The sequence below is a fragment of the Lactuca saligna genome, chromosome 2, assembly GCF_052625555.1.
Source record: "Lactuca saligna cultivar CGN05327 chromosome 2, ASM5262555v1, whole genome shotgun sequence".
Taxonomy (NCBI): Eukaryota; Viridiplantae; Streptophyta; class Magnoliopsida; order Asterales; family Asteraceae; genus Lactuca; species Lactuca saligna.
Window position 1 is genome coordinate 176,458,890 of NC_136418.1, and position 25,806 is coordinate 176,484,695.

The 25,806-nt window shown below is 36.7% G+C and overlaps 1 protein-coding gene and 1 pseudogene across 1 annotated transcript; one reads left to right on the forward strand and one right to left on the reverse strand.

Annotated features, from left to right (window-relative positions):
* Positions 1-1,503: 1,503 nt before the first annotated feature.
* LOC145030420 (uncharacterized) lies at positions 1,504-3,786 on the reverse strand. The gene is made up of 4 exons (XM_078978794.1): positions 2,965-3,786; positions 2,660-2,895; positions 1,972-2,522; positions 1,504-1,904 (listed from the first exon to the last, which is right to left on the reverse strand). Exons 1-4 carry the CDS (start codon positions 3,784-3,786, stop codon positions 1,504-1,506), a joined length of 2,010 nt encoding a protein of 669 aa, XP_078834920.1.
* A 1,033-nt stretch (positions 3,787-4,819) lies between these two features.
* On the forward strand, positions 4,820-5,530 carry LOC145030421 (putative receptor-like protein kinase At5g59700 pseudogene; annotated as a pseudogene).
* Positions 5,531-25,806: the final 20,276 nt, after the last annotated feature.

The window sequence follows — 25,806 nt, forward strand, 5'->3', positions numbered from 1 at the left end:
ATGAAGTTATTATATTGTTTAGTTAGATACACAACCACACGGTATTATTATGAGAAAATGACCTTTGAGGGTAATAAAGTATTCGTCTTGTATTCATTAGGTCCCTTATCTTTTTTTTTTTTGTCTTTATTATACCATTGAACTTATAATCCCTGCTCACCAAAGCCAATGCGACCGGTTGTTGTAGGTTACTGCTTATGTGGATATTACGTGGCATTATGTGGCATACATTTGGCTTATTAAATGCATGTCATCCCTATTAAGCTGCGTCATTCTCATCAATTGTGCCCTAGATCGACCGACATGGATGCTTCTTCTTCTTCTTCTATCTCTTCCAAACGAAATGTTGAATTTCAACCTGAAAATCCTTGTTATTGTGGGTTACCATCTTGCGTACGAACTTCACAAACTAAAGATAATCTAGGAAAAAAATTCAGATTGTGCCCTAACTCCATGGTAAATCAAATGTTTTTATGTTTTTGGTTTACTGTTCTTTCTTTGACCAATTTGTTACTTTTTTCAAGAATGAAGGACCAAAATGCAAGTTCTGGGAATGGTTGGAGCCTGAAACCCCTGATAATGAAGTCAGTTCTGGGAAGGACAAAAAAGAACAGTGCAATTTAACCCTCAAAATTTGTACATTGGAAAACCAGATCAGCATATGTAAGATGAAGATGGAACAAGAAAATTTGGTTGTTAGACAAGAGCTTGAAAAAATCTAATGGAAGCTATTTACTCATAAAGTTCTGATGATTGCGTTATTTCTGTTGTTTGTGTTTAAGAAGTAGTTATTGATGTATTAAGACTAAATGTTTTTTACTAATTAAGTTGTATTCAAAGACAATGTTGTATTTTGTTTGATGTATTAAGACAAAATATTTCTGAGTAATAACAGTTTGATGTTTTGAGTGGTTTCAAAGAAATATTAATGTGTTAATGTGATCCAAGTTAGTGAATTGTACATGATGCAGGGGTAAAATGGTACGGATTAAGTATAATAACAATCAATTGTTAATGTCTTAATGTGATCAAGGGGTAAAATGGTCCAGATTAAGTATAACAACAATCAATAGTTTGATATTTTGAGTGGTTACAAAGACATATTAGTGTGTTTAATAGGTTAGTGAATTGGACATTATGCAGGGGTAAAATGGTCCATTTTAACCACAACAACAACATCAAACATTTCTTAATGTATTAAGACTAAATGTTTTTTATTAATGATAGTTAGTTTGATGTTTTGAGTGGTTTCAAAATGTGTTTAACTGGTTAGTGTATTGGACATGATACAGGGGTAAAATGGTCCAGATTAAGTATAACACCCAAGCATATAATATAGATAGAACACAAACTTGTAAGATTCCATTAGCATGTGTATCATTACAAAAGTTGTGCCCACATTTGTCTTTACATAATCAAAATATGTGCCATGACTAAAAGTATTCCCAGTTACATAATAAAAAGACTAAAAGTTTGTCTTTACAAAAATATTAAAACATAAATTCATTCCAACACCAGTGGGTGGTGATCAATGCTTCCTTCTTTCTTCAAAACATTCCTCCTCAACCCAATCTTGGTAATTCTTTCTGAGCATTTTCGTGTCCTCTTCCCAGTTGCAACAGGTTGAGCAGGGACATCATAAACAGGATCATCTACATGAACATCAACATGTTGAGCATGGACATCATTAACAGGATCATCTACATGAACATCAACATGTTGAGCAGGGACATCATTAACAGGATCATCTACATGAACATCAACATGTTGAGCAGGGACATCATTAACATGATCATCTACATGAACATCAACATGTGGAGCAGGATCATCTACTTGAACATCATTATCTGGTTGTGCAGGAGCTTCCACTTGAATTGGATCTACTTGAACTGGTTCCACAGTACCTGCTATACAAAGGTGTAGTTAATGAGTTGGATGTTGTAGTATAATTACATTGTTTTAATAGCATACCTTTCTTTGTTTTACATTTATTAGCTTTCTTCTTTTTTGGCAGTGAAGTGGATGCTGCATCTTTTGGTCTTGTAGGAAATGTTGATCTATTATGGCATGTTTCTCTACAAATGGTGCATCTGATAACTGCACCTGCTTTTGAGATAGTATGCCTTGTTTTCCCCTGGCTTTCCCTCTCAGATTGATCCCTTTTCCTTTTAATGGTTGGCCTTCCTGGTAACCTTGTTTTTTGGGGAGGCAATGGCTTCATGTAGGTAACTTCAGGCCACATGGAACTACCATTAAGTGGATTAATGGTATGGTTGTAACAAGTCAAGAACATGGTTGTATGGAACCATGGTGCAACATAATCCTCTGCATTCCTGTTGAGGTATGAAATGGCTGCCACTGCATGCACACATGGGATACCTGATACTTGCCAAGATCTACATCCACATGTGTTGTTGTTAAGGTCCACAACATATCCATCAATTCCAATCCTAACTTCATATTGTTGTATCCCAGATGGTACCCCCCAAAATTTGCCCAAAAAAATAAGAAGTTCTATTAATCTTATAGATGAGACATATAATATTTATAAAATAGAAGTTATATCATACCTTTGCTGTTTCTTTAGCTTTGATATCTTCAAACTTATAGATGGACATATTTTTAAATTCCCCCAACTTTGTCCCTCTAGCAACATTGCCCTGCACCAACTTTTAACGTCCCTTTCCATGAGGTGTTCATAAGCCAAATGGTCAATTTTTTTATGGAATTCATTTCTGCCTCAAATTTAGGTTGAGTAGTACTAGCAGCTGCTGCCCAAAACAACTTCCTATATTGTTCACCTTTGAATCTTTTCTTGAAGTTAGCATAGATGTGCCTAGCACATTGTCTATGCTCTGCTACTGGAACCCTTTCTTTGACAGCCTCTATTAATCCCTGAAAGAAAGCATGAAATAGATGACATAACAAAACATTCAACTTAAACAAAACAAAACAGAAATATACCTTGTGTTGGTCTGATATGAGGGTCAATCCATGTCCAATTCCCATTTCAATGTCATCCAGAAGGAGGTCAAGAAACCACTTCCATGTTTCCTTATTTTCAACTTCCACCACAGCCCATGCAATAGGGAAGATGTGGTTGTTTGCATCCCTACCCATAGCTGCTAACAGTTGGCCTCTACATATACCCTTTAAAAAACAACCATCTACCCCTATTACCCTCCTACATGCTGCAATCCAACCATCCTTCACACCCTTAAAACAAACATACATTTTAGAAAAGTAGGTTGTGGAATCAGGCATGACATTCACATCTATCTTTACTGTTGAACCAGGATTTTTCCTCATTATTTCTTCTCCATAACTCCATACTTTACTATAATGTTCTATCAAACTACCCTCTATCTCATCCAAAGCATATCTCCTAGCATTTCTACATTGAGTGACACTAACAATCAAGTTAAACTTTGTACTCACTTTCGCTTTCATTTTCCTTATGCTCATTTTAGGGTTCTTCACAAGTTGATTCTTAAAATGCTTTCCAATCCATTTATATGTTACAATGGAACCAAGTTTGAAGACTCTTGAACAGTTATGGTCATCAACTAATGACTTAATCTGGAAAGAACTTTCACTGCTCATCCAGGAAGCCCACAGTCTAAAAGGATAGGAGGGGTTCTTGTTATCTTTACAACATCTCACTAATAACCTCTGACTATCATTTTTCTCAAAATAAAGGTTGTACCCATTCTTCACTGCATAGTTAGTCAAACAATTTTTCAATTCCATGGGGTTAGAGAATCTCATACCTTGAATTGGCACCATTTTGTCCCATTTCTAGTTCTCATTATGGACAGGGTACACTGGTTTGTCATCTCCATTCTTGGTTTCAACCTCATCAGTATCGGCCTCATCATTTATATCCTTATACATACCTGACACCGGATGTAAGAATTCATCACCAATAGTCTTGTCAAGAGAAGGAATGTAATCATCTGCTTCATGCTCATATGGAATATCATCAGAAAGTTGTGAATCTTTATCATCATCCAGGTCTTCCTCAGAATAATTCCCTTCATCATCTTCCACTACTTCCATATCAGCCCAATCAAGTACAGGTTCATTTTCGTGGTCTATATACACATTCATTCTTAGACCAGCTTCATCACTATAACCCGTTTCAATAAATTCAAAGTAGTCAGCATCATTCCCAATTCTCCTAATACCCTCTGCCAACGGTTCATTTCTGGTGCAATAATATACATTATCACAACTGCTTCAATCAACTTTGCAATGAACAAGTTAAAGTCTTTGAAATCCATTGCACCAAAATCGACATCACAGATTGAAACAACAACAACGTTCAAGTACAGTAATGGTTTTGGTGCGAATAAACCATTATAATGTATATAAACTGTTAAATGATTACTTTGTTTGGAATCGGAGGCCATCTTCTTCACTATAACACTCGCATTCACCAGTTCTCTTCAATTTCCTAACCGTATGCTTCGATTGAACCTTTTCTTCAATTTAAACGAACCCTAACTGTAAGGACAAAGGGGGTGAAAGAGAAACGGTAATTAAATGTGTTCTAATTCCACGTAATAAGACATGTCATCTTTAATTAAATGTGGTAACCGGTAAAACAGGTGATAACCGGTCACGGTGGCTTTGGTGAGCAGGGATTATAAGTTCAATGGTATAATAAAGACAAAAAAAAGATAAGGGACGTAATGAATACAAGACGAATACTTTATTACCCTCAAAGGTCATTTTCCCGTATTATTATATATCCCTTATACATTATTATCAAACCTCCTTACTCGTATCCCACTCAGCTTCAGAATTCTGTAATCTTATGGCTCGTATTCAAGAACTCGACCACCTTCAAATTCCACTTGAAGACATCAAGTTGGCCACCAACAACTTTTTGGAAGATAATTTCATCGGTCTAGGTGGATTCGGAAAGGTGTATGAGGGCCAACTCCATGTTTCCGACTCTACAACAACCAGCTCCATCTCCGGCAGGCTAGGCACCATCGTGGCTGTAAAACGGTTAGATGTGCAGGGCGGGCAAGGAAAAAATGAGTTCTTGAATGAGATAGTGATGCTCGCTAGTTACAAGCACAATAACCTGGCATCCATTGTTGGATTCTGTGATGAAGGTGGAGAGAAGATCATTATTTACAAGTATGAGGCTCGTGGAAGCCTCGATGATTATCTGGCTAATGATCATCTTACATGGGTGCAACGGCTTCAAATTTGTCTTGGTGCTACTCGTGGACTTAATTATCTACAGGAAGACGTGGGAGAGAGCCACAGGGTGCTCCACCATGACATTAAGAGCTCCAATATTTTGTTAAATGAAAATTGGGAAGCTAAAATTTCTTATTTCGGCTTGTCTAAAATAGGCCCCACAAATCAGAATATCACTTTTCTTGTAACAAATGCTGCTGGCACATTAGGTTACGTTGATCCACTTTACGTATCTCGACTGGGGTTCTTACAAAAGAGTCTGACGTGTATTCTTTTGGTGTGTTTCTCTTTGAAGTCTTATGTGGAAGATTAACAATGAAGAATATGTACGAGGATGAGCGTCGGTTCTTATTTCACTTGGCTAAACTCCATTATGAAAAGGGAAAACTTGACGAAATCATTCTTCCCAGCATATGGGAACAAATGAAGCCAAATTCGTTGCAAACATTCTGCAAAATTGCTTATCAATGTCTGAAAAAGAAACGCCGCAATCGTCCAAAGATGTTGTTGTTCATCGAACAACTACAAATCTCGTTGGATTTTCAAATTGTAAGTTGTCTTTAGGTTCAAGATCTGTTGTAATCTTAATTATTAGAATTTGAACTCATAATCACAAAGTATCTTTATATACTAGGGTTATTTGAGAATGACAAAGTTGAGCGGATCGAACACAGGTGGATATTCATGGTCGTTGCTCCTTGATAACAATCAAAAGCTAAGGAAGATAACCATAGATCACTATGATTGTATTTTTTCTGTTAGATTTACAACCGAAGATCTTAGTGGCTCGTTACATTCTACTCAACGGTATGGAGGTGACAATGGCCTCAGCCCTAGCAAAATTATCGAGGTGACAATTCTTGAATATTAATAACATGGAAAAGAAAAAACTTTATCGAACATATTTACCAAACAAGTGATATGTATTATTTTCAAGAATTGTGCTTGTTAGTGATATTATATTGTAAATTCTTGTAGGTTTACTTTGATGCTGATGAAGAAATAACTGGGATAGGAATTGGAGTAACTAGTGAAATTGGAGGACTTGTATTGATTGCATCGATCTATATTATGACAAACAAAAATGGGCATGGGCCTTTTGGAAAAGAGCCAGTGAGCTTTTTTTCAGAATTTTGGGATGCAGGGTCGTTTGCGGGGTTTTATGGTCGTGCTGGTCATTTTTTGGATGGATTCGGTTGTTATCTAAGGCTACCGTGTGAAGGCCTTCTTTTATTTGAAATAACAGTCTATAGTATAGAAATCTCATTAAATCTGAACCTACTAGTTTACATCGATGGTCTTCAAATTTGATGTTGTTGGCATTCTAATATAGTGAACATATTAGAGCATCCACAATGCATAGTTTAATGGAAGAGTTGGATGAGGTGGCATGCCTAATTGACATTCAATAAATTAAACTCTACCATTATGGGATGCCATGTTGGCACTCAATAGATATGGAGTTCAATGGCCAGTGAACTCTTCAATGGAAAAAAGGAAACCTTTTAACTATTAAATATATATTCCATTGAACTCATTGAGTTCAATGCATTGTAGGAAAATTAATATAAAGTTGTATATTAAATAAAATGATAATATGTCAATCCATTAAACTCTAATAACTTTATTCCATTGTGGATGCCCTTAGGTTCAGACAACTCACATGTTTTATTTATGATGATTGGATGCTATGTATACATATTGTTTTTCTCATATACACTGTTGTGTAATGTTTAGTGTGGTTATCTGTTTGTAAAACAAAAATCAACACTAATATGCTTCAAATCTGTTGCCAAGATTTTAATTTCTTTATTTTGATTGAACACGCACTGGAATCTGGTAACACTAATATGGGAGCTACTTCCTGTGTTTTTATGCTTAAAATAAAGACACTTTTGAGGTCTGACCACAAGTGAATTGCTAAAAGTACCTTGTCACCTAACCCTTTGACTTTATTTGTAAGTCAACTAAACCTACAATTCTCTATCTTTGATTTACAACCAAGTCAACCACGACATCCTATCACGACCCATTATAGCCTCCACCTCGAACTATATTACCACAAAGCCGTCAACCTTCATCCCTTTGGAGACACCCTCCACCTTTTCAAGCCTTCTCCGAACTTGCCTTTTTGGAGACCAAAACCGTAACCAACCCCAATACGGTTCCCCTTCAAGAACATGGAGTGAAGATTCCAAATTTGTTTTGTTCTTGTTACCACTAAATCACCTTTATAGACCGTAGGTACAAGTTATAAATACTGATATCAAATTTCTTTTAACCTCTAGAACACGTCAAAAACTTGTTAGAACATCTGGTATACCGAGGGTCAAGTTATAGGTTTGGCGTATGGCTCACGACGTAAGAGGATGTAATCATTTATAATGATAGGAATGTCAGTAATGTCAATAAGGCTTAAACGAATGTATGAAAATAATAAGGTTTAAAGGAGGATTCAAAATTTGTAGGAAGGATTCGTATAATGAAGTAGTGCGATGTTTGACCGGGCATGAAAATTTAAGGTTGGATGTTGGGTGTGAAACATGTTACTAAATTGGGAAGTGTAAGATGATGATATACTTGTGATAATCACCAGTGCATCTGGGGGTCTTTAACTCAGGCTTGTAAATTTTGCCATAAGAGGAATGGTTTGTGCTTGAATTAGGATATTCGAAGTAAAGATGGTAGGGTAAGAACTACTTAAAGAATAACTTTTGGGTCAAAGGGATATCCTATGTTAGGCTTAAAGCTTAAGGTGGAAACAACCTAAAGCTATATTCATAGCGTAGAAGAGAAGTTTCACGTATCAATAGCAATGGGTTGAGCGTTCGTGCCTCCCCGTGAGTCATATTAGGGATTCTAGCTAATGGCATCCAGGTGACTAATTGTGGAGAATCATTTACCTTCTGACGCGATGCTCCAATTGTCACTCGTGTCGGTATCGGAACGCTTTTCCTATTTGTAACTCTAGTATGAAGATGATGAAGAGGTATTGAGGTATAATTGGTATAGGCTTAGACTTAAGATTATTACTAATGTCTATCTAGTTACTAACCTTACGAATAAAGTCAATAGCTACTGAGGAATACTCATTCTCAGTACTAAGCGAATTGCTCTTAGAGGGGCTAGTGATATAACCTAACTTGTTAACCAAGCACTTGATAAGGGATAAGTACATTTCTAAATAAGGCATTGTGATAAAAGTGCACTTATTTTAGATGAATGCCTATAATATGCAATGCCCATACGCACACCGAAAATTTTTGTTTTCAAAAGTTCGAGTTGAAAATTGTTTTCAACATAATTTTACAATAACCATTTCCAGCCTCACATTAATTTTCCTTAACTAAGCATAGTTGGCCAGGCTATACTTAATCAAATTCCAATAATGCGTACACGAATTAGTTATACCAGTAGTATGTTCAGTATTTTAAAAATATTTAGAATTTTTTTGGCTATACTCGTGGTTCTCCAAAGGAAAACCGGTATTCTCTATAACCTTCAGCTCTGATACCCTTTCTGTCACACCCCGCTAAAGCGGAAATACAGGGTGTGGCAGTACAAAGGGTTTCATAGCAAACGATAAAGACAACACCAACCATAATATTAAAAAACATTACAAATTTATAATGGGTTTGAACAACTTTTAAAAGAAATTACATTGTAATTGAAATACAACAAATACGAATGCTCCTAAAAGTGATGCGTCCCTAAGTGCCATCTTATAGACGAGTTCCTAAAAAAGCATGTAAAATGAGCAGTCAACTACCGAAATAGTTGGTGAGTTCACAGATTAAAAATAATATTGGTTTCATGAATCGAAATCAAAGTTTTGATAAAAGTTTCCATAAATAAAAATATATAGCAAAAGTGAGTAAATAAGTTTGCATAAACAAAGTTCGTTGTCATCATGAGAGATAAAGTATGTTTCCCAAATGAGATGCAACATTCATATTCTCATGGGAAATAAAATTCGTTACTAAAACGAGTAAACAAGTTTCATTGCTATAATGAGCAAAGAAGTTTGTTGCTACAAGGAGCAAACAAGTTCGTTTCTACAAGGAGCAAACAAGTTCGTTGCTAAGACAAGTAAACAAGTTTCCACTAATAAAAGTTCGTTGCTATAATGAGAAATAAAGTTTGTTGCTATAATCAAGAAGCTACATTGTATGTATATGAACAAACAATGAGTTCACAACCAAGCCTATGAATGATGCCCTGTCAAGATCTTTGCTTATCGTTCCATAGATGAATATGGTATCATGCACTCAAGCAATCAGGCGAGTGAGGATGTGTCAATTCCTAATAGCGCTATCCATAATGACTATTGGCTCAAAGAGTTAATGGTTGGAGAAAAGTGGAAGGGACTTAAGACGATAATGCCTCATGTTTCAATTTGCATAAACATACATAGCAAAATATAGCAAAAAAGTTTGATACAAATCAATTTAAATACAACGACAATAAATAGTTTTTTGGACATGCTTTTCCACCCCAAAACAAAAAAATGAAAATAGGGGACGGTGTGAATACTCACAATGCCTTGAGATAATGCAAATGGTGCCTTGAACTACGCTCCACTTGTACCACTATTAGTTCCTACAATGATGTTACATACTAATGAGTCTCTAAACGAAATCTAATACTAGCATACTTAACTTCTACAATAGAATTACGTCAAGATTGTGTCAAAATTTTGATATTTATAAGTTACAAACATTTTTATGGAAAAATTTAGATTTCTATGAATCAATTTGTTGTATAACAAATTCAAGTGGAAATCTCCATTATTGAAATGTTAAAATTTAACGTTTTAGATGGTGTTTCACTGATTAATTATTCAAAAAACTAAATCAATTTAGTTCCAAAATTTTCCAAACTTTGTATTTTAATTCTAACTGAAGTCAAAGATCCCAATATAATTTTTTCTTGAATTGTCGATTTGTCTAACTATTTTTCACCGTTTTAATTTTTTGAATAATCATAAAATCATGAAAAATACTAAACAATTAATAAAAATTACCAAACTTCGGATTTTGGTTCTAATAGTATTAAAGAGTTTCCAGATAGGCTTTCATGGATTTTAGATATGTGTAGCCATTTTTCCAATATTTAATTCTCTAGATAGGTATAAATTCATGAAAAATATTAATAAGTTAAGAAAATTCCCCAAACTTTGTGAACCACGGATATGGAATATGTATAATCTGGGAAATATAATAAAATGTATTTTCAAACACCTTAACATGATTTTTTGATTTTTGTGTATTTATTCCATCAAAATAGAGATAAATAGAAAACAGTTTTAAAAATTCCCCAAAATTTTTTATTCTATTGTTATTACGCATATGAGAGCTGGGAAAAATATAAAAGTTGGTTTCTAAACAGTTTAGATATTTTCTTTTGTTTTATTCACTTAAATAAGCATTAATTCGTGAAAAATTATTAAACAGTATGTAAAATTCACTAAACTTTTTATTTACGATTTATACATAATGTATCATATTCTGATGAAGCTTCATAATTTTTGGATAAGTGTAACCATTTTTTATCAGTTTAATCCCCTAAAAATTCATTAAATCGGAAAAAATAAGAAATTGTCTTGGAAAAATCTGGGAAATTTTTCATGGAGTGCTTATGATGTCTAGAAGATGCGAAAATTATGAAGTATGATTTTGGTACTTGATAACTGTATTTTAGAATTTATTTCTCTTCAAAATAAAAATAAATTTGAAATCAATAGACAACAATCATAGAAATGCATGAAACTTCATGAAACATCTTTAATCGGTGTATAGATCATATCAGAAATTTACCAAAATTTATTGACCATAAAAAGTATTTTATATGAATTATTGCTATATTTTCTTGCAAAAACTACATTAAATTGAGAAAAACGATTTATTTTATGAAAAATTCAATATCATCTTAATTTCTTGTTTGGATTCTGGAAAAAATCGGATTTGAGCAGAAAAGAAGTTTTAGATATTTATTTATGAATAAATCCTTTATGAGCATTATTAACAATGTACTTTGATAATCAAGCCTTTAAGCTTGATGTTCATCACATGCATTATGATTTGAAGACCACGAATGAACGTATTTTTTTCAAAATGGTGTTTCTAAATGAACAACTTGAATGCATGTGGTTTTGGATCTTTAAAACTTGTAAAACTCAAGTTGATGGATTTGATTTAGGTTTTCATCGTTGGATTTCACCTTCTAACAACATGCATGTTGTTTTTGGGTGAAATCCTACCACCATCATCATCAAATTCGACATGCATGTGAATAATCTAAAAAAAAAGTGTTTATGGAGAAGAAAAATGCAAGAAAACTTGATATTTTTGAAAGAAAAGTGAACAAAATGTAAGGTAATTGATTTTACCTTGAAGATCAACTTCAAATGATGAATATTCTTGAGTAAAATGAGGGATATTTGCTGGAAATTTCGTGGGTTTTGGAGCTAATTCATAGAGGGAAAGAATGGGGGTTTTAGAGAGAAGAAAGAGAGAAAAGAGAAGTTTTATCTCTCTGGATAACTCATCTCTCTCGTCATCTCTTTGGACTAAAATTACAGTGATTTTAAATTTAACGAAAGTCAATAATAAAAACCATTTTAGTTCAAGTTTGTAAAACAAAAATGCAAAAAACAGTTTAATTAAACACCTCTTTGATTAATTGGAAAAATAACTCAAAACTAATTATGTTTTTCTGCATAATATCATGCCTCGATATCTATACATATATATACTCCTAAAACTACCGACTTGTAGAATTAGATCACAATTAGGAAACTAGAAACCGACTTGTTTATGATTTCCTAAAAACTAGGTTTGTCTCCAAGTCCTACTCGACTTAGGATTCCAACAATCACCCCGAATCTCTAAGTCCTTCTAGAGAATTCTTCAACTTCGATCCGGTTTTAGAACACAGACTCGTCGCTGTCGTCATGTTCCGATAAATCACCTTCTTGTAATTTTTGGAGTCGTTCCGGACATTCAGAAGCAAAGTGACCCGGTTTTTCACACCGAAAACAAATCACCTTAGATCGGTCCCTTTCCCTATTTTTCCGATTTTTATCACAACAACAATTACATTTTTTGCAATTGTTGGAATTGGGTTGAATTAAATCGGAATTGGACTGTTTATTGGACCGATTACTTTGAGAAACAATATTATTTCTTTTGGGCCCGCCTGACCCACATGAACCTCCAGATCCGGATCCATTTGACCCGTTAGTCCCATTAAACTCATTCGATCCTTTCCACTTTCCCTTCGTTATCGACGAGTTACCCCCACCAGTCGACGAGCCTCCTACTTCAGACATCGATTTCACAAATAGCACCTTCGACTGATCTGCCTCGCTGATATCTTCTTCCCTTATTCTTTCTTCGTATGCCTTTAATCGACCGACTACATCTTCGAATCCGACTGATTTTAGATCGAGCACCTGTTGCAAAGAGGCAACGATGTGTATAAACTTCGAACGAGGAAAGGTTTTGAGGAACTTCTTCACTAATTTCGATTCATCAATAACCTCTCCTAAAGCTGCTGATTTCTAGGCTATACCAGACAGCTTTCTAGCATACGCGTCGATGGTTTCCGACTCCATCATCTTTAGCCGATCGAATTCAGCGTTTAGGGTTTGAAATCGGGCCTCTTTCACCCTATCAGCTCCTACATAACGAGCCTTGGTGGATTCCCACATAACCTTTGAAGAATCGACATTGCCAATTTGCATTAGCAAGCTTTCTGGAATTTCCTGATAAAGCAACCCCATAGCAAGGTAATCTTTCTCCTTGTTTTTCTCTATTCCTGGATCGATCACTGTCCAAGCCTTGTGAATCTGTAATACCACTTTCATTCTCATTGACCATACCGTGTAATTCGTTGAGTTCTGTAACGTCCGCGTTTCCTGGCTAGGCATTATTATTGATGTAATAGTCTAGATTAACCCTTGTAACTCTTTTTGGAGTATTAATGATGAAATATTTGAGTATTATGTGAATTATGTGAGTTATGTGTTTATTTTCTTAATTATTATAATTTAATAAATTAAGAATAAAATAAGCGTCAAAATTAAAGTATGAGATAAGCCTAATATCTTTTCATAAAGATGAAGTGGTTGAAACAAGGATTCCGAAGATATAAAGAATGCCGAAATCCGAGTTATAACGAAGAAGTTATGACCTGTCGAAGTTTCGCGACAGAATCGGCAACGCTGAATGACGCAAAAAGTGAAATTTACGTTAGAGCGATATTTAGCCTTAGTGATCTAAACGAAATTCATAGAGTTCGTTAAACCGAGAGCGTGCATAAAAAGAACGCCAAAATCTGACTTCGTATGAGGAAGTTATGATTTTTCGAAGTTTCGACTTTGCAGTATGCAACCCAAATACTCGATTTGAGATCGAGCGGTTTTTAGCCGAAACAATCTAAATGAGAATTGAAGATCTCGTTAATTGTAGTAAAACGATAAAAAGATAGGCGAAAATGGTCGTGCAAGAATTGTCCCGAAGCCCCGGTATCATTCCCGAGCCCCGAAGCAAGTCCCGAGGTCCCGAAGATCCCGAGAAGTAAGATTCTCGAGCCGAAGCTCTGCCCGCGAGGAATCCGGTATTGTGAAGATCTTCCAGATCTACCGAAGAATACTACTTCTATAAGCCGTAGTGCTATCCGATCATCTTCTGATCAAGTGAGTGTGTAGTTACTTTCTTCTAACGCATAATTATGAAGTATTTTATATAAAATACATGTTATGTGTATATTTTGTTGTTATATGTGTGAATGTATATTCACTTTCTACTATCTCATAGATCTGATTTATTCTCTATGAAATACGTGTTATGTGTGTGTGTGCCTCATCTGTTATGTGGAATATGTATTGAATGAGAATGCTATACAGGTTTCAAACTATGTATAAAAATATATATTTTTATCTACTAATATGTTGGGTAGAACATGGGTAGATAGATGACGTGTGATAAACAGATGAGAGGCCTCGGTGTTGTTTTGATTTAGTCATCTAGCGGAGTTTAGATGACGACCATAGACTTTTCTAGACAGTCCTGTGGAACGTTAGCAGGTTCACCACCTGTAGGTGTTAATGAACTTGGGTGTTCATTCGCTGTACTCCATCCCCCTCATGATTGCCTTACTTGACTTATATTGCTGAGGAACCCCCGAAGCATGTGTTGTCGCCCCGATGAAATATTCTTAGACTAGGTCCCTTGTGTTAGTTGTTTTAGGGACATAAAGTGAGAATAACGAAAATGGGTAATTGGGTTATTGTTGGTTAATGAAAATAAAGTTAATTACTTATTGTGGGTTGAAAACCCTATATGCTCACCAGGCTCCCAAGCCTGACCCACTCAGTTTTATTTGTATTACAGGAAGTGGCGCAAGGGCATAAGATGGATGAATCATCAAGTTGTTTTGTTTACAAGTCTGTATATGTATATATTTGTGGAACGACTTGTAATGTTATCGTTTATGCTTTATGGTCTGTATCGGAACATGACACCCCGAGTTTTCATTATATAATGAAAATACATTTCTTAGTGAAATGCTTTGGTAAATATTATTTTATCATACTTTGTTTTTGGGACCAAATTCCGCAACTCTTTTAAATCAAAAGGATTTACTCTGAAATTATTTTAAAAGCATAAATGAAAATCGGTCTTTTCTGGCCGAGATTTTGGGGATGTCACAAGTTCATCATAGGACACACTACAGTGGTTGACCCAATTTCCTTCACTCTCACCGGAAAGGGCCCTGCACCATCTTCACCATCCGACATGTTGACCTAGCTTGTCAACAAGTAACAAAAACGATCTCACAGCCTTCGATTCCTTGGCTCGATTTCTATATATATATATATATATATATATATATATATATATATACTCCTAAAACTACCGACTTGTAGAAGTAGATCACAATTAGGAAACTAGAAACCGACTTGTTTATGATTTCCTAAAAACTAGGTTGGTCTCCAAGTCCTACTCAACTTAGGATTCCAACAGTTCTACTGCAACTTTCCTAATCATGCAATCAGTTCATATTTGGTTATTCAGAATGCGTTCTATCTAAGTTGGTTCTGAAAAAAACTAACAAGCTCTAGTATAATTTCCTTTACCTAAACTAGTTAGTGAAAACAAGCTCTTTAAATTAACCCTAACTTTTTAATGTTCAATTAAACAAACTCTTAATTAAATCAGAAAAGAAGCTTTACGATCTGTGTAAAATTCCTAACAATACTCAATACTTCTCACAAGCTCGGAAGCGTAAATATATGATTTTTACAGTTTATACTAGAGTTAAATCCCAAAACGGAACCAATCTGATACTTGTTACTTCTTACCAGTAGACAAGAACAATAACGGATTCTATTAACTGATTAACTGGAATGATTAAACCCTAGCTAGGTGATTAGACTAACAAAAATTTAAAACCAAACATTCACTAAGCTCAAAACTGAAAAATCTAGATAGAAACACTAAACAAAATTCAGATCTAAAAACTGATCACATGAAAAGTACTAATTTATGTAGAACTAAAAACTAAATTTTAGCCAGACATGGCTAAAAACGAAATTAACTTACATAAAAGAAACATTTACTGATTAATCTTCTAAACTAAATGTGTGAGATAATTCGCAGTCTTCATATCTTCAAAAGTCACTGAAAGATATTAGAAATTGTCATCAGAAGTGGTTTTTGTCGTCAAGAATTGTCTCTCAGTCGTCAGGAGCAGAAACGATGTGCATGCGGTTGCATGTGTCAAAGTTGCGATCGCATGTATTGAAAAAAATACGTCTCGGGCCAACTAAATGAAGTATGTTGCTGTTTTGCGACATTTTGGAAAAGTTGCGATTGCATAAAGGGTAGTTTTGATCACATATAGACCATATTTTCATCCATCTGAATTTTTGGAACGAAAAATCTTTGAAGTCAAGCTGCGAGCCAAACACGTGATTGCATGGACAAAGCTGCGATCGCATGGACAAGACATGCGATCACATGTCTTCAATTTTGTGTCTTTTTGATAGTCATTCTTCCTTCCAAGCTTTTCTTGATCATTCTTCAGCACCCTTCATTAGTTTAGAGTCCAGTTGAGCTCCAAAGCATCCAATAACGCATCCCGAACTCGCGTAATCATCCATGTGCTCCAAATTTTCCTGAAAATCATAACAGACGTGAGCAGTACACACATTCTACAAAATAATCATGAAACACACAATACATAAAAACAATCGGGAGTTAGTTAGCTTTTTATAATGAAATACCAAGAAAATTGTGCTAAAATATGCATGTAAAATGCATCTAATAGTTTGTGAGGTCATTAAATCAGGAGGTGTAAGCAGTCACCTCCGATCCTTCATGGTAAGGTTCTGAAGGTATGTATCGATCGGATACACTTCAAGTATAATTAACAAAGAACAAACTAACTAAACAAAATAAAGAACATAAAAAATAAAGAACACAAATTAATCACAAAGATGTCTTTCACCAAGAAAGGGGTTGTTCTCACCAAGAGAACGGAGGTCAAAAAGATGGTCACCAAGATATGTTTGAAATTATCTAAAAATATCACATGATCAAACATTCATGCTATCTCTAGTTTAACTTCAAATCGGTGTCTGAAATCAAAGAACTTTGAACACAATATGTGACATCCTAATTTCACGGTCAGAAAAAACCATTTTTTTTCTATTTTATTTAAAATCAGAGTATCATTTTGAAGAATAATATTGCGGAATTTGTTCCCAAAAAATATGATAAAGATATTATCAAAGAATTTATGAAGAAATGTATTTTAATTATATTAAAAAAAGTTAGGATATCATTGTCAATACATTACATTAGCATAAACGGAAATAACATAGGCCTTACAAACATCTATTATTCTACTGGCCTATAATCCATAAATCTTTAATCTGATCATCCCACATGTGCTCTTGTGCCACTATCTCTAATACAAGAAACTGAGTGGGTCAAACTTGGGAGCCTAGTGAGTACATAGGGTTTTCAACCCATAATAATTAAATTCTTTATTTTCATCAAACCATTAAACCGATTACCCGTTCCCGTTATCCTCACTTTCTGTCCCTAATTAAACCATCTAATTTAAGGGACCTATCCTAAGGATTATCTTCGAGATAGACAATAATGCTTAATCATTTGGTGCCTTTATTCACTTTCACTGTATTGTCAAATCATTCAAAATTTATTTTTGATATCTAAATCTAAAAATATCTGGAAAAATTTACTTCTTCATTTAAAATCATCATTTTGTTTTTGATGAATATGCGTTTCACCTTGTTTTGATTTTGGGTTTCATCTGATTGGAGTTGTAAATCTTTGTCAGAAACTTCAAAACTTCGATAAAAATAACACTTTCCTACACCACACGAAAGCCAATTTCCGACATATATGATCATTAATCAAAGAGCTCTATTGATTTATGTGTAAGATCAAACATTATACTTTCCAACAAAATCTGATGTACTGAAAGATGTAAAAAAAACTATACCACGTTAATTTAACCAAGAAACTGTCATGTAGCTTTACATAACTCAAAATCAGGAATCTACATATAAAAAGTTAATAAAAAACCAAGAAAACTATTATACTGCTGCACATATCTAAAGTTGCTAGCACCAAAAATGGTTACCATCTTCCACAATTGTGGGTACCGCCTTCTGTTTCCAACTGTCAGTGTCGCATCCCATTGGTATTCAGTCTCATTTGCCTCGTTTGGCTTCACAATCTTTTCAGCGTTCACTCTGTTGTCACCAACTGTCCTCTTTCCTTTTATCTTAACTGTTTTTCCCTCACCTACACAAACTCAGATTGGTTACATTTTGCCAATAAAATAATTTTACATGTTTTTGCAGTCCGGGGACATTGTGATTTATCACCCCATGTTAACTGTGGGGTGTTTTAACTTTTTATATGTTTGTGTGGTCAATGTGTGTCACACCCCGAAACCTAAGGCGGAAACGTTCCGGGGCGGAGGACGTCATGAATATTGCAACCAATGTACATAGTAAGCATAGTAAACACAAAACAATACATTACATAGAGTTATTACATTCGTTTGAAATCAAAATGTTACAAGTGTCATACATATATATCATATGAACAAAAGCAAAGATGAGTCTTCCAAACACTTCGTCTTCTCCAAAAGATGGCGGTGTACCTGTCTAATGCTGACCTGGTGTGACATCCCCAAAATCTCGGCCAGAAAAGACCGATTTCATTTATGCTTTTTAAAATAATTTTCAGAGTAAATCCTTTTAATTTTAAAAGAGATGCGGAATTTGTTCCTAAAAACAAAACATGATAAAATAGATATTTATCAAAACATTTCATAAAGAAATATGATTTCATTTCATAATCAAAAGTCGGGATGTCATGTTCCGATACAGATCATAAAGCATAAACGATAGCATTACAAGTCTTTCAACAAATATATACATATACAGACTTGTAAACAAAACAACTTGATGTTCACCCATCTTAAGCTCTTGCGCCACTTCCTGTAAAATAAATCAACTGAGTGGGTCAGGCTTGGGAGCCTGGTGAGCATATAGGGTTTTCAACCCACAATAAATAATTAAATTAATTATTATCAACCAACAATAACCCAGTTACCCATTCCCGTTATTCTCACTTTATGTCCCTAAAATAACTAACACAAGGGACCTAGTCTAAGAATATTTCATCGGGGCGACTACACATGCTTCGGGGGTTCCTCAGCAATATAAGTCAAATAAGGCAACCATGGGGGGGATGGAATACAGCGAATGAACACCCAAGTTCATTAACACCTACAGGTTATGAGCCTGCTAGCGTTCCACTGGACTGTTTAGAAAAGTCCGTGGTCGTCATCTAAATTCCGCTAGATGACTGGATCAAAACAACATCGAGGCCTCTCATCTGTTTATTACACACCAACTATCTACCCATATTCTACCTAACATATTAGTAGATAAAATATACATTTTTATACGTAGTTCCAAAACCTGTATAGCATGCTCAATCAAAACATTTTTCACATAACAGATGAGGCGCACACACATAACACGTATTTCATAGAGAAATAATCAGATCTATAAGATAGAAGAGAGTGAGTATACATTCACATATATAACAACAAAATATATACACATAGCACGTATTTTATATAAAATACTTCATAATATTGTGTTGGAATGAAAGTAACTACACACTCACTTGATCAGAAGATGATCGGGCAGCACTACGGCTTGCAGAAGAGGTGTTTCTCCGTAGATCTGGAAGATCTTCACAAAACCGGGCTCCTCGCGGGCAGCGTTTCGGCTCGGGAATAACGCTCTTCGGGATTCTCGGGGCTTCGGATCTTGCTTCGGGGCTCGGGAATATTACCGGGGCTTCGGGGTATAAACGGCATGCAAAATGAGGCAAAACTTAGAGAGAAAGAAGAGTTTGAACAAGAGAAAATGGCTGAATTCGAGTTCTATTTATAGGCTGCTGGGTCTGGGATTACGCGGGGCGTACTCAGTACGCGGGGCGTACTCGGGTTACGCGGGGCGTACTTTGACGTCACTGCGTGTGTCGACCGGTGGCACTCGAGTATTGGTCAGACAAGTTGCAACCGACTGAGTACGCGGGGCGTACTCAAATTACGCGGGGCGTAATTGACTTGTCAAACTTCTAAATTGCGTAACTTTCGCATACGAGCTCCGTTTTCGACGTTCTTTATATCCACGCGAAGGTCAGACCGTACTCTACAACTTTCATTTAGACTCCGTCGGCTAATTTTCACTTTTATTTTTATTATTTATTTTTAGAAGGCCGGGACAGAAAAACCTCGTTATAAATTCATAACTTCTTCGTCCGACGTCCGTTCTTGCCTAACTTTTCATTGCTTCGCTACTAACAACAAGATCTTCGATTCTCATTTAGATTGTTTCAGCTAAAAACCGCTCGATCTCAAATCGAGTATTCGGGCTGCATACTGCCACGTCAAAACTTCAGAAAATCATAACTTCCTCATACGAAGTCAGATTTGGGCGTTCCTTTTATGCACACTCTCGGTTTAACGAAATCTACGACTTTCGTTTAGATCAATAAGGCTAAATATCATTCTATCTTAAATTCATATTTTACGTCACTCGGCGTCGTGCCGGTTCTGTCTCGAAACTTCGACAGGTCATAACTTCTTCGTTATAACTCGGATTTTGGCATTCCTTATATCTCCGAAATCCTTGTTTCGACCACTACAACTTTATGCAAAGATATCGGGCGTATCTCACACTTTAATTTTGACGCTTATTTCATTCTTAATTCATTAAATTATAAAAATCAAGAAAATAAACATATAATTCACATAATTCACAAATAATACATTCTTATTATTTCAAGTTGAGTTACAAAGGTTAACCTAGACTATTACATTGCTAAAAATGGCAAGCCCAGAAACACGGGCGTTACAATTCTCTCCACCTTAGAATGATTCCGTCCCCGGAATCACACATCAACAAACAAATGCGGATAGCGACTCCTCATGTCACTCTCCGTCTCCCAGGTGAGATTTGGCCCATTCGTGTGTTTCCATCGGAGAAGCACTAACTCCACCATCTTACGTCGCAATTTCTTAGTCTTTCGGTCAACAATTGCCTCCGGTTCCTCAATCAACCTTTTGTTCTCATCGATCCTCAACTCTGAAAGTGGAATTATGTCGGGAACTTCCCCCGTGAACTTTCGTAAATAACACACATGAAAAGTGTTATGAATTCCACTCAGTTCTTCTGGTAGTTCGAGCTTGTAAGCTTGGTTCCCAATCCTCTGAAGAACTTTAAACGGTCCAATAAACCTTGGACTCAACTTTCCTCTTTTACCAAATCTTATAAGTCCCTTCCACGGCGAGACTTTAAGCAAAACCGAATCCCCAACTTCAAAAGTCGTCGGTCTTCGCTTTTTGTCAGCATAACTCTTTTGACGATCTTGAGCTGCTAACATTCTTTCCCTAATTATTTTCAACTTTTCAGCAGTCTGATGAGCCATCTCCGGTCCCATAAACTGCTTTTCCCCAGCCTCAAGCCAACAAGACGGCGTACGACACTTTTATCCATACAAAGCTTGGTAAGGTGCCATCTTAATGCTCGAGTGAAAACTATTGTTATAGGAAAATTCTACCAACGGTAAATGTTCATCCCAATTACCTAGGAATTCCAAGGTACATGCTCTCAGCATATCTTCAAGTGTTTGTATCGTTCGTTCGCTCTGACCATCGGTCTGCGGATGGTAAGCTGTACTTAAACACAACTTGGTACCCAATTCTTCTTGTAGACTTTTCCAAAATCGCGAGGTGAAACGACTATCACGATCCGACACAATTGTTAACGGAACACCGTGAAGCCTCAAAATTTCCTTTACGTAAGAATTCGCAAGCTTTTCCATAGACCATTTCTCCTTGGCTGCTATGAAATGCGCACTCTTAGTGAATCGATCAACGACCACCCAAATCATGTCGTGACCATTCTTTGTTCTGGGCAGTTTAGTGACAAAATCCATGGCAATGTCTTCCCACTCACCCATAGGCACAGGTAAAGGTTCTAAACTCCCGTACGGTTTCTGATGTTGTGTCTTGACTCTCGCACAAGTCACACACTCGGCCACATACTTTGCAACATCAAGCTTCATCGTCGGCCACCAGTAGTAGGGTTTTAGGTCCCTATACATTTTAGTGCTACCGGGATGAATCGAATACATGGTCTTGTGAGCTTCTTCCATCAGAAGATCTCTAATTCCTCCTGACTTAGGTACCCAAATACGATCTTGGAATACCTTCAGTCCATGACCGTTTGTACCAAACACCAACGTTTTACCCAAACGTTCCTCCTTTCGGTCATTTTTCTCAGAAGCTTCCTCTTGAGCTTTCTTTATACTTTCCACAATGGTCGAGACAACTTCAATTCTCAACGCTCTTGGCCTTTTCCTTTCAAGATTGACTTTCCGACTGAGAGCATCAGCAACAATATTAGCCTTACCGGGGTGGTAAAGTATCTCGCAGTCGTAGTCCTTGAGTAATTCCAGCCAGCGTCGTTGCCTCATATTCAATTCCTTCTGATTAAAGAGATATTGGAGACTCTTATGATCAGTGAAAAGTTTGCACTTAGTGCCATAGAGGTAATGCCTCCATATCTTCAGAGCGAAAACTACTGCTGCCAACTCCAAATCATGAGTCGGGTAGTTCTTTTCATGCTCTTTCAGTTGTCGAGACGCATATGCTATCACCTTTTCTCTTTGGGTTAAAACACAACCCAATCCAACCCCAGACGCATTGCTATAAACAGCGAAGTCTTCAACTCCTTCGGGTAGAGAAAGTATCGGTGCCTTGCATAGTTTCTTCTTTAGCTTCTCGAATGCTTCTTTATGCTTCTCACTCCAAGCATAAGCAGCTCCTTTGTGGGTCAAAGCTGTCAATGGAGTAGCAATCGAAGAAAAGCCTTGGATAAACCTTCGGTAATATCCGGCTAATCCTAAAAAGCTTCGAATCTCCATGGGACTTTTCGGTTGTTCCCACTTCATTACAGCTTCAATCTTTGCTGGATCAACCATTATCCCTTCCTGGTTGACCACGTGACCCAAGAATTGGACTTCACGAATCCAAAAATCACATTTGGAGAACTTAGCATACAACTTCTCCTTCTTCAAAACTTCCAACACTTCTCGCAAGTGTCTGCCATGCTCCTCCTGGCTTTTTGAGTAAATCAGAATGTCGTCGATGAACACTATCACGGATTTATCAAGGAACGGATTACAAACCCTATTCATTAAATCCATGAATGCTGCCGGAGCATTGGTTAGTCCAAATGACATAACCAAGAACTCGTAGTGTCCATATCTAGTTCTGAACGCAGTCTTCTCTATATCCTGCTCTCTTACTTTCAGCTGATGATATCCTGACCTAAGATCGATCTTCGAGAAATAGCTCGAACCTTGCAATTGATCAAATAGGTCATCAATCCTTGGCAACGGATATCTATTCTTTATTGTTGCCTTGTTCAGCTCTCTGTAATCAATGCACATTCTCAGACTTCCATCTTTCTTCTTCACGAATAACACCGGAGCTCCCCAGGGCGATGAACTAGGTCTAATGAAACCTTTGTCCAACAACTCTTGAAGTTGCATCATCAGCTCCTTCATCTCCGTTGGTGCTAATCGATAAGGTGCTTTTGCTATTGGCGTGGTTCATGGTAACAAGTCAATACGGAATTCCACTTGTCGATCAGGTGGTAATCCAGGAAGATCTTCGGGAAATACTTCCGGATAATCACACACCACAGGAATACTCTGCATCACCTTCTTCTCCTTCTTAGCATCAATCACGAATGCTAAATATGATGTACATCCCTTGGTCAAACACTTTCTGGCTTTCATTAGGGAAATGATTCCAGAATTCACTCGGCGTTTGTCCCCATACACCATAAATGATTCCTTCCCAGGCGGGTTTACTTTAACAATCTTCTTCTTGCATAAAATTTCAGCATCATTGGCGCTGAGCCAATCCATTCCCAACACGATGTCGAAACCGTTAAGTTCGATAGGCAATAATTCCTCGCAGAACTTATTCCCATTCAAGTCAATTAAGATGTTTTTCATACGATGGCTAACAGGTACAAACTTGCCACTAGCAACTTCGACTAATAAAGCATTATCTAGTCTATTAATAGGCAAAGCTAGTTTTCTACCAAATTCATGCGATATAAAGGAGTAGTTGGCTCCAGAATCAAATAAAATTTGGGCAGGCAAATTGTTAACGAGAAAGGTACCTGAAGCGACATCAGCTTCATCCTTAGCAGCTTCCAGTGTCATCTGGAATGCTCTCGCCTTCGGCTTTGGTGGAATGTTGGGCTTAGCTGCCTCCTTCTTCTTCGGACAGTCTTTCAAAATATGCCCCTCTTCATTACAACCAAAACACATCCTTTTGTTGTTCGGACATTCATTGGCAAAATGTCCAACCTTTCCACACTTGTAGCAAGTTACATCCTCGCTACATTTCCCGAAGTGCTTTTTCTTACACTTTTCACACCACTTCGCTTCCCCTCCTTTACCCCCACCAAACCTTTTCGAATCAGATTTCAAAAATTTGCTTTTCTTGCCGGAACCAGATGTTCCCTCTAACCTCCTCTTCTCACCAACCTCAACCTTGTTGGTGGTTCTCCCCTTTATCATGTTCTCAACAGACTTGGCAGCCCAGATAGCTGCCTCTAAAGTATGTGCCTGGCGTACTGACACCTCATACTCCCATGGGAGTCCCTTCGCATACCGGTCCACCTTCGTTAGCTCGTCTGGAACGATACGCAAGGAAAACTCCATCTTATCGGTGAAGTTATTGGTGTATTCATCAACTGACATACTACCCTTAGTCAATGTCAGGAACTTGTTCTCCAACTCCAACAGATTTTGAGCCGAGCAGAACTTGCACTTAAACTGCACCAAGAACTCTGCCCATGACAATTGCAGTGGCTCATTAGGGCTCAAAGTCTTCCCTAGAGTGTTCCACCAACGAACGGCTCCACCTCGGAATTGACGCACGGCATAGATGGTTTGCAACTTACCTCTGCAGCCACACGTCATGAAGGCTAGCTCCATTTCGGAGATCCAATCCATAACCCCAATCGGATCCTCCTTTCCATTGAAGGTCAATGGTTTGCAAGTCAAAAAGTACTTGTACTTGCATCCCATTCCATCATTCCTTCCATCGCGGTTATCTTGCCTAACTATCGGTGGGTTGGCTTGACCAACTGATCCACTGAAGTTTCCACCTTCCGAGTGTCCTTCAATTAATTCAAGCTCTTCCACACGAATCGACAGTTCTTCACGATTTTGTTGAAGCAACCGTCTAATTTCCTCCATCTGACGATCCAACATCGTCTGAATCATCAATTGCACACCAGCCATGGTTATTGGCTCAGGTGCTGCTGCTACAACAGGTCTTTGTTCAATCACTGGTGGTTGATTCCTATTTTCATCAGCGTTTCCAACTCCACTTCTTGTTCTCACCATTTTTGATCTACACACCGAATAAGGTGAAATTAGATCCTTATTCACGATAGATATTCAAATCATCCTTATCACTCCGAAACGTTTACATGCTAGTTCTAATATCGTAGACGTACGCTTAAAATCCTACACACATAAGGTTTCTAGATCCGGTCGGCAATAGACCATAGATCCGAACAAATAATATCATATATGGCAACATATAACATTTAGCACATAAAGCATTTTAGGCAACTTTCCTAAAATAAACTAGTGCTTGTGTCTTAAAACATAATAGACACGCATCTCAAAATTCCACTTAGCATTCTAAGTTTAAGTCTAGAAATCCTACAAATTCCTAGTTCGCTTAAACTAATGCTCTGATACCAACTGTGACATCCCCAAAATCTCGGTCAGAAAAGACCGATTTCATTTATGCTTTTTAAAATAATTTTCAGAGTAAATCCTTTTAATTTTAAAAGAGATGCGGAATTTGTTCCCAAAAACAAAACATGATAAAATAGATATTTATCAAAACATTTCATAAAGA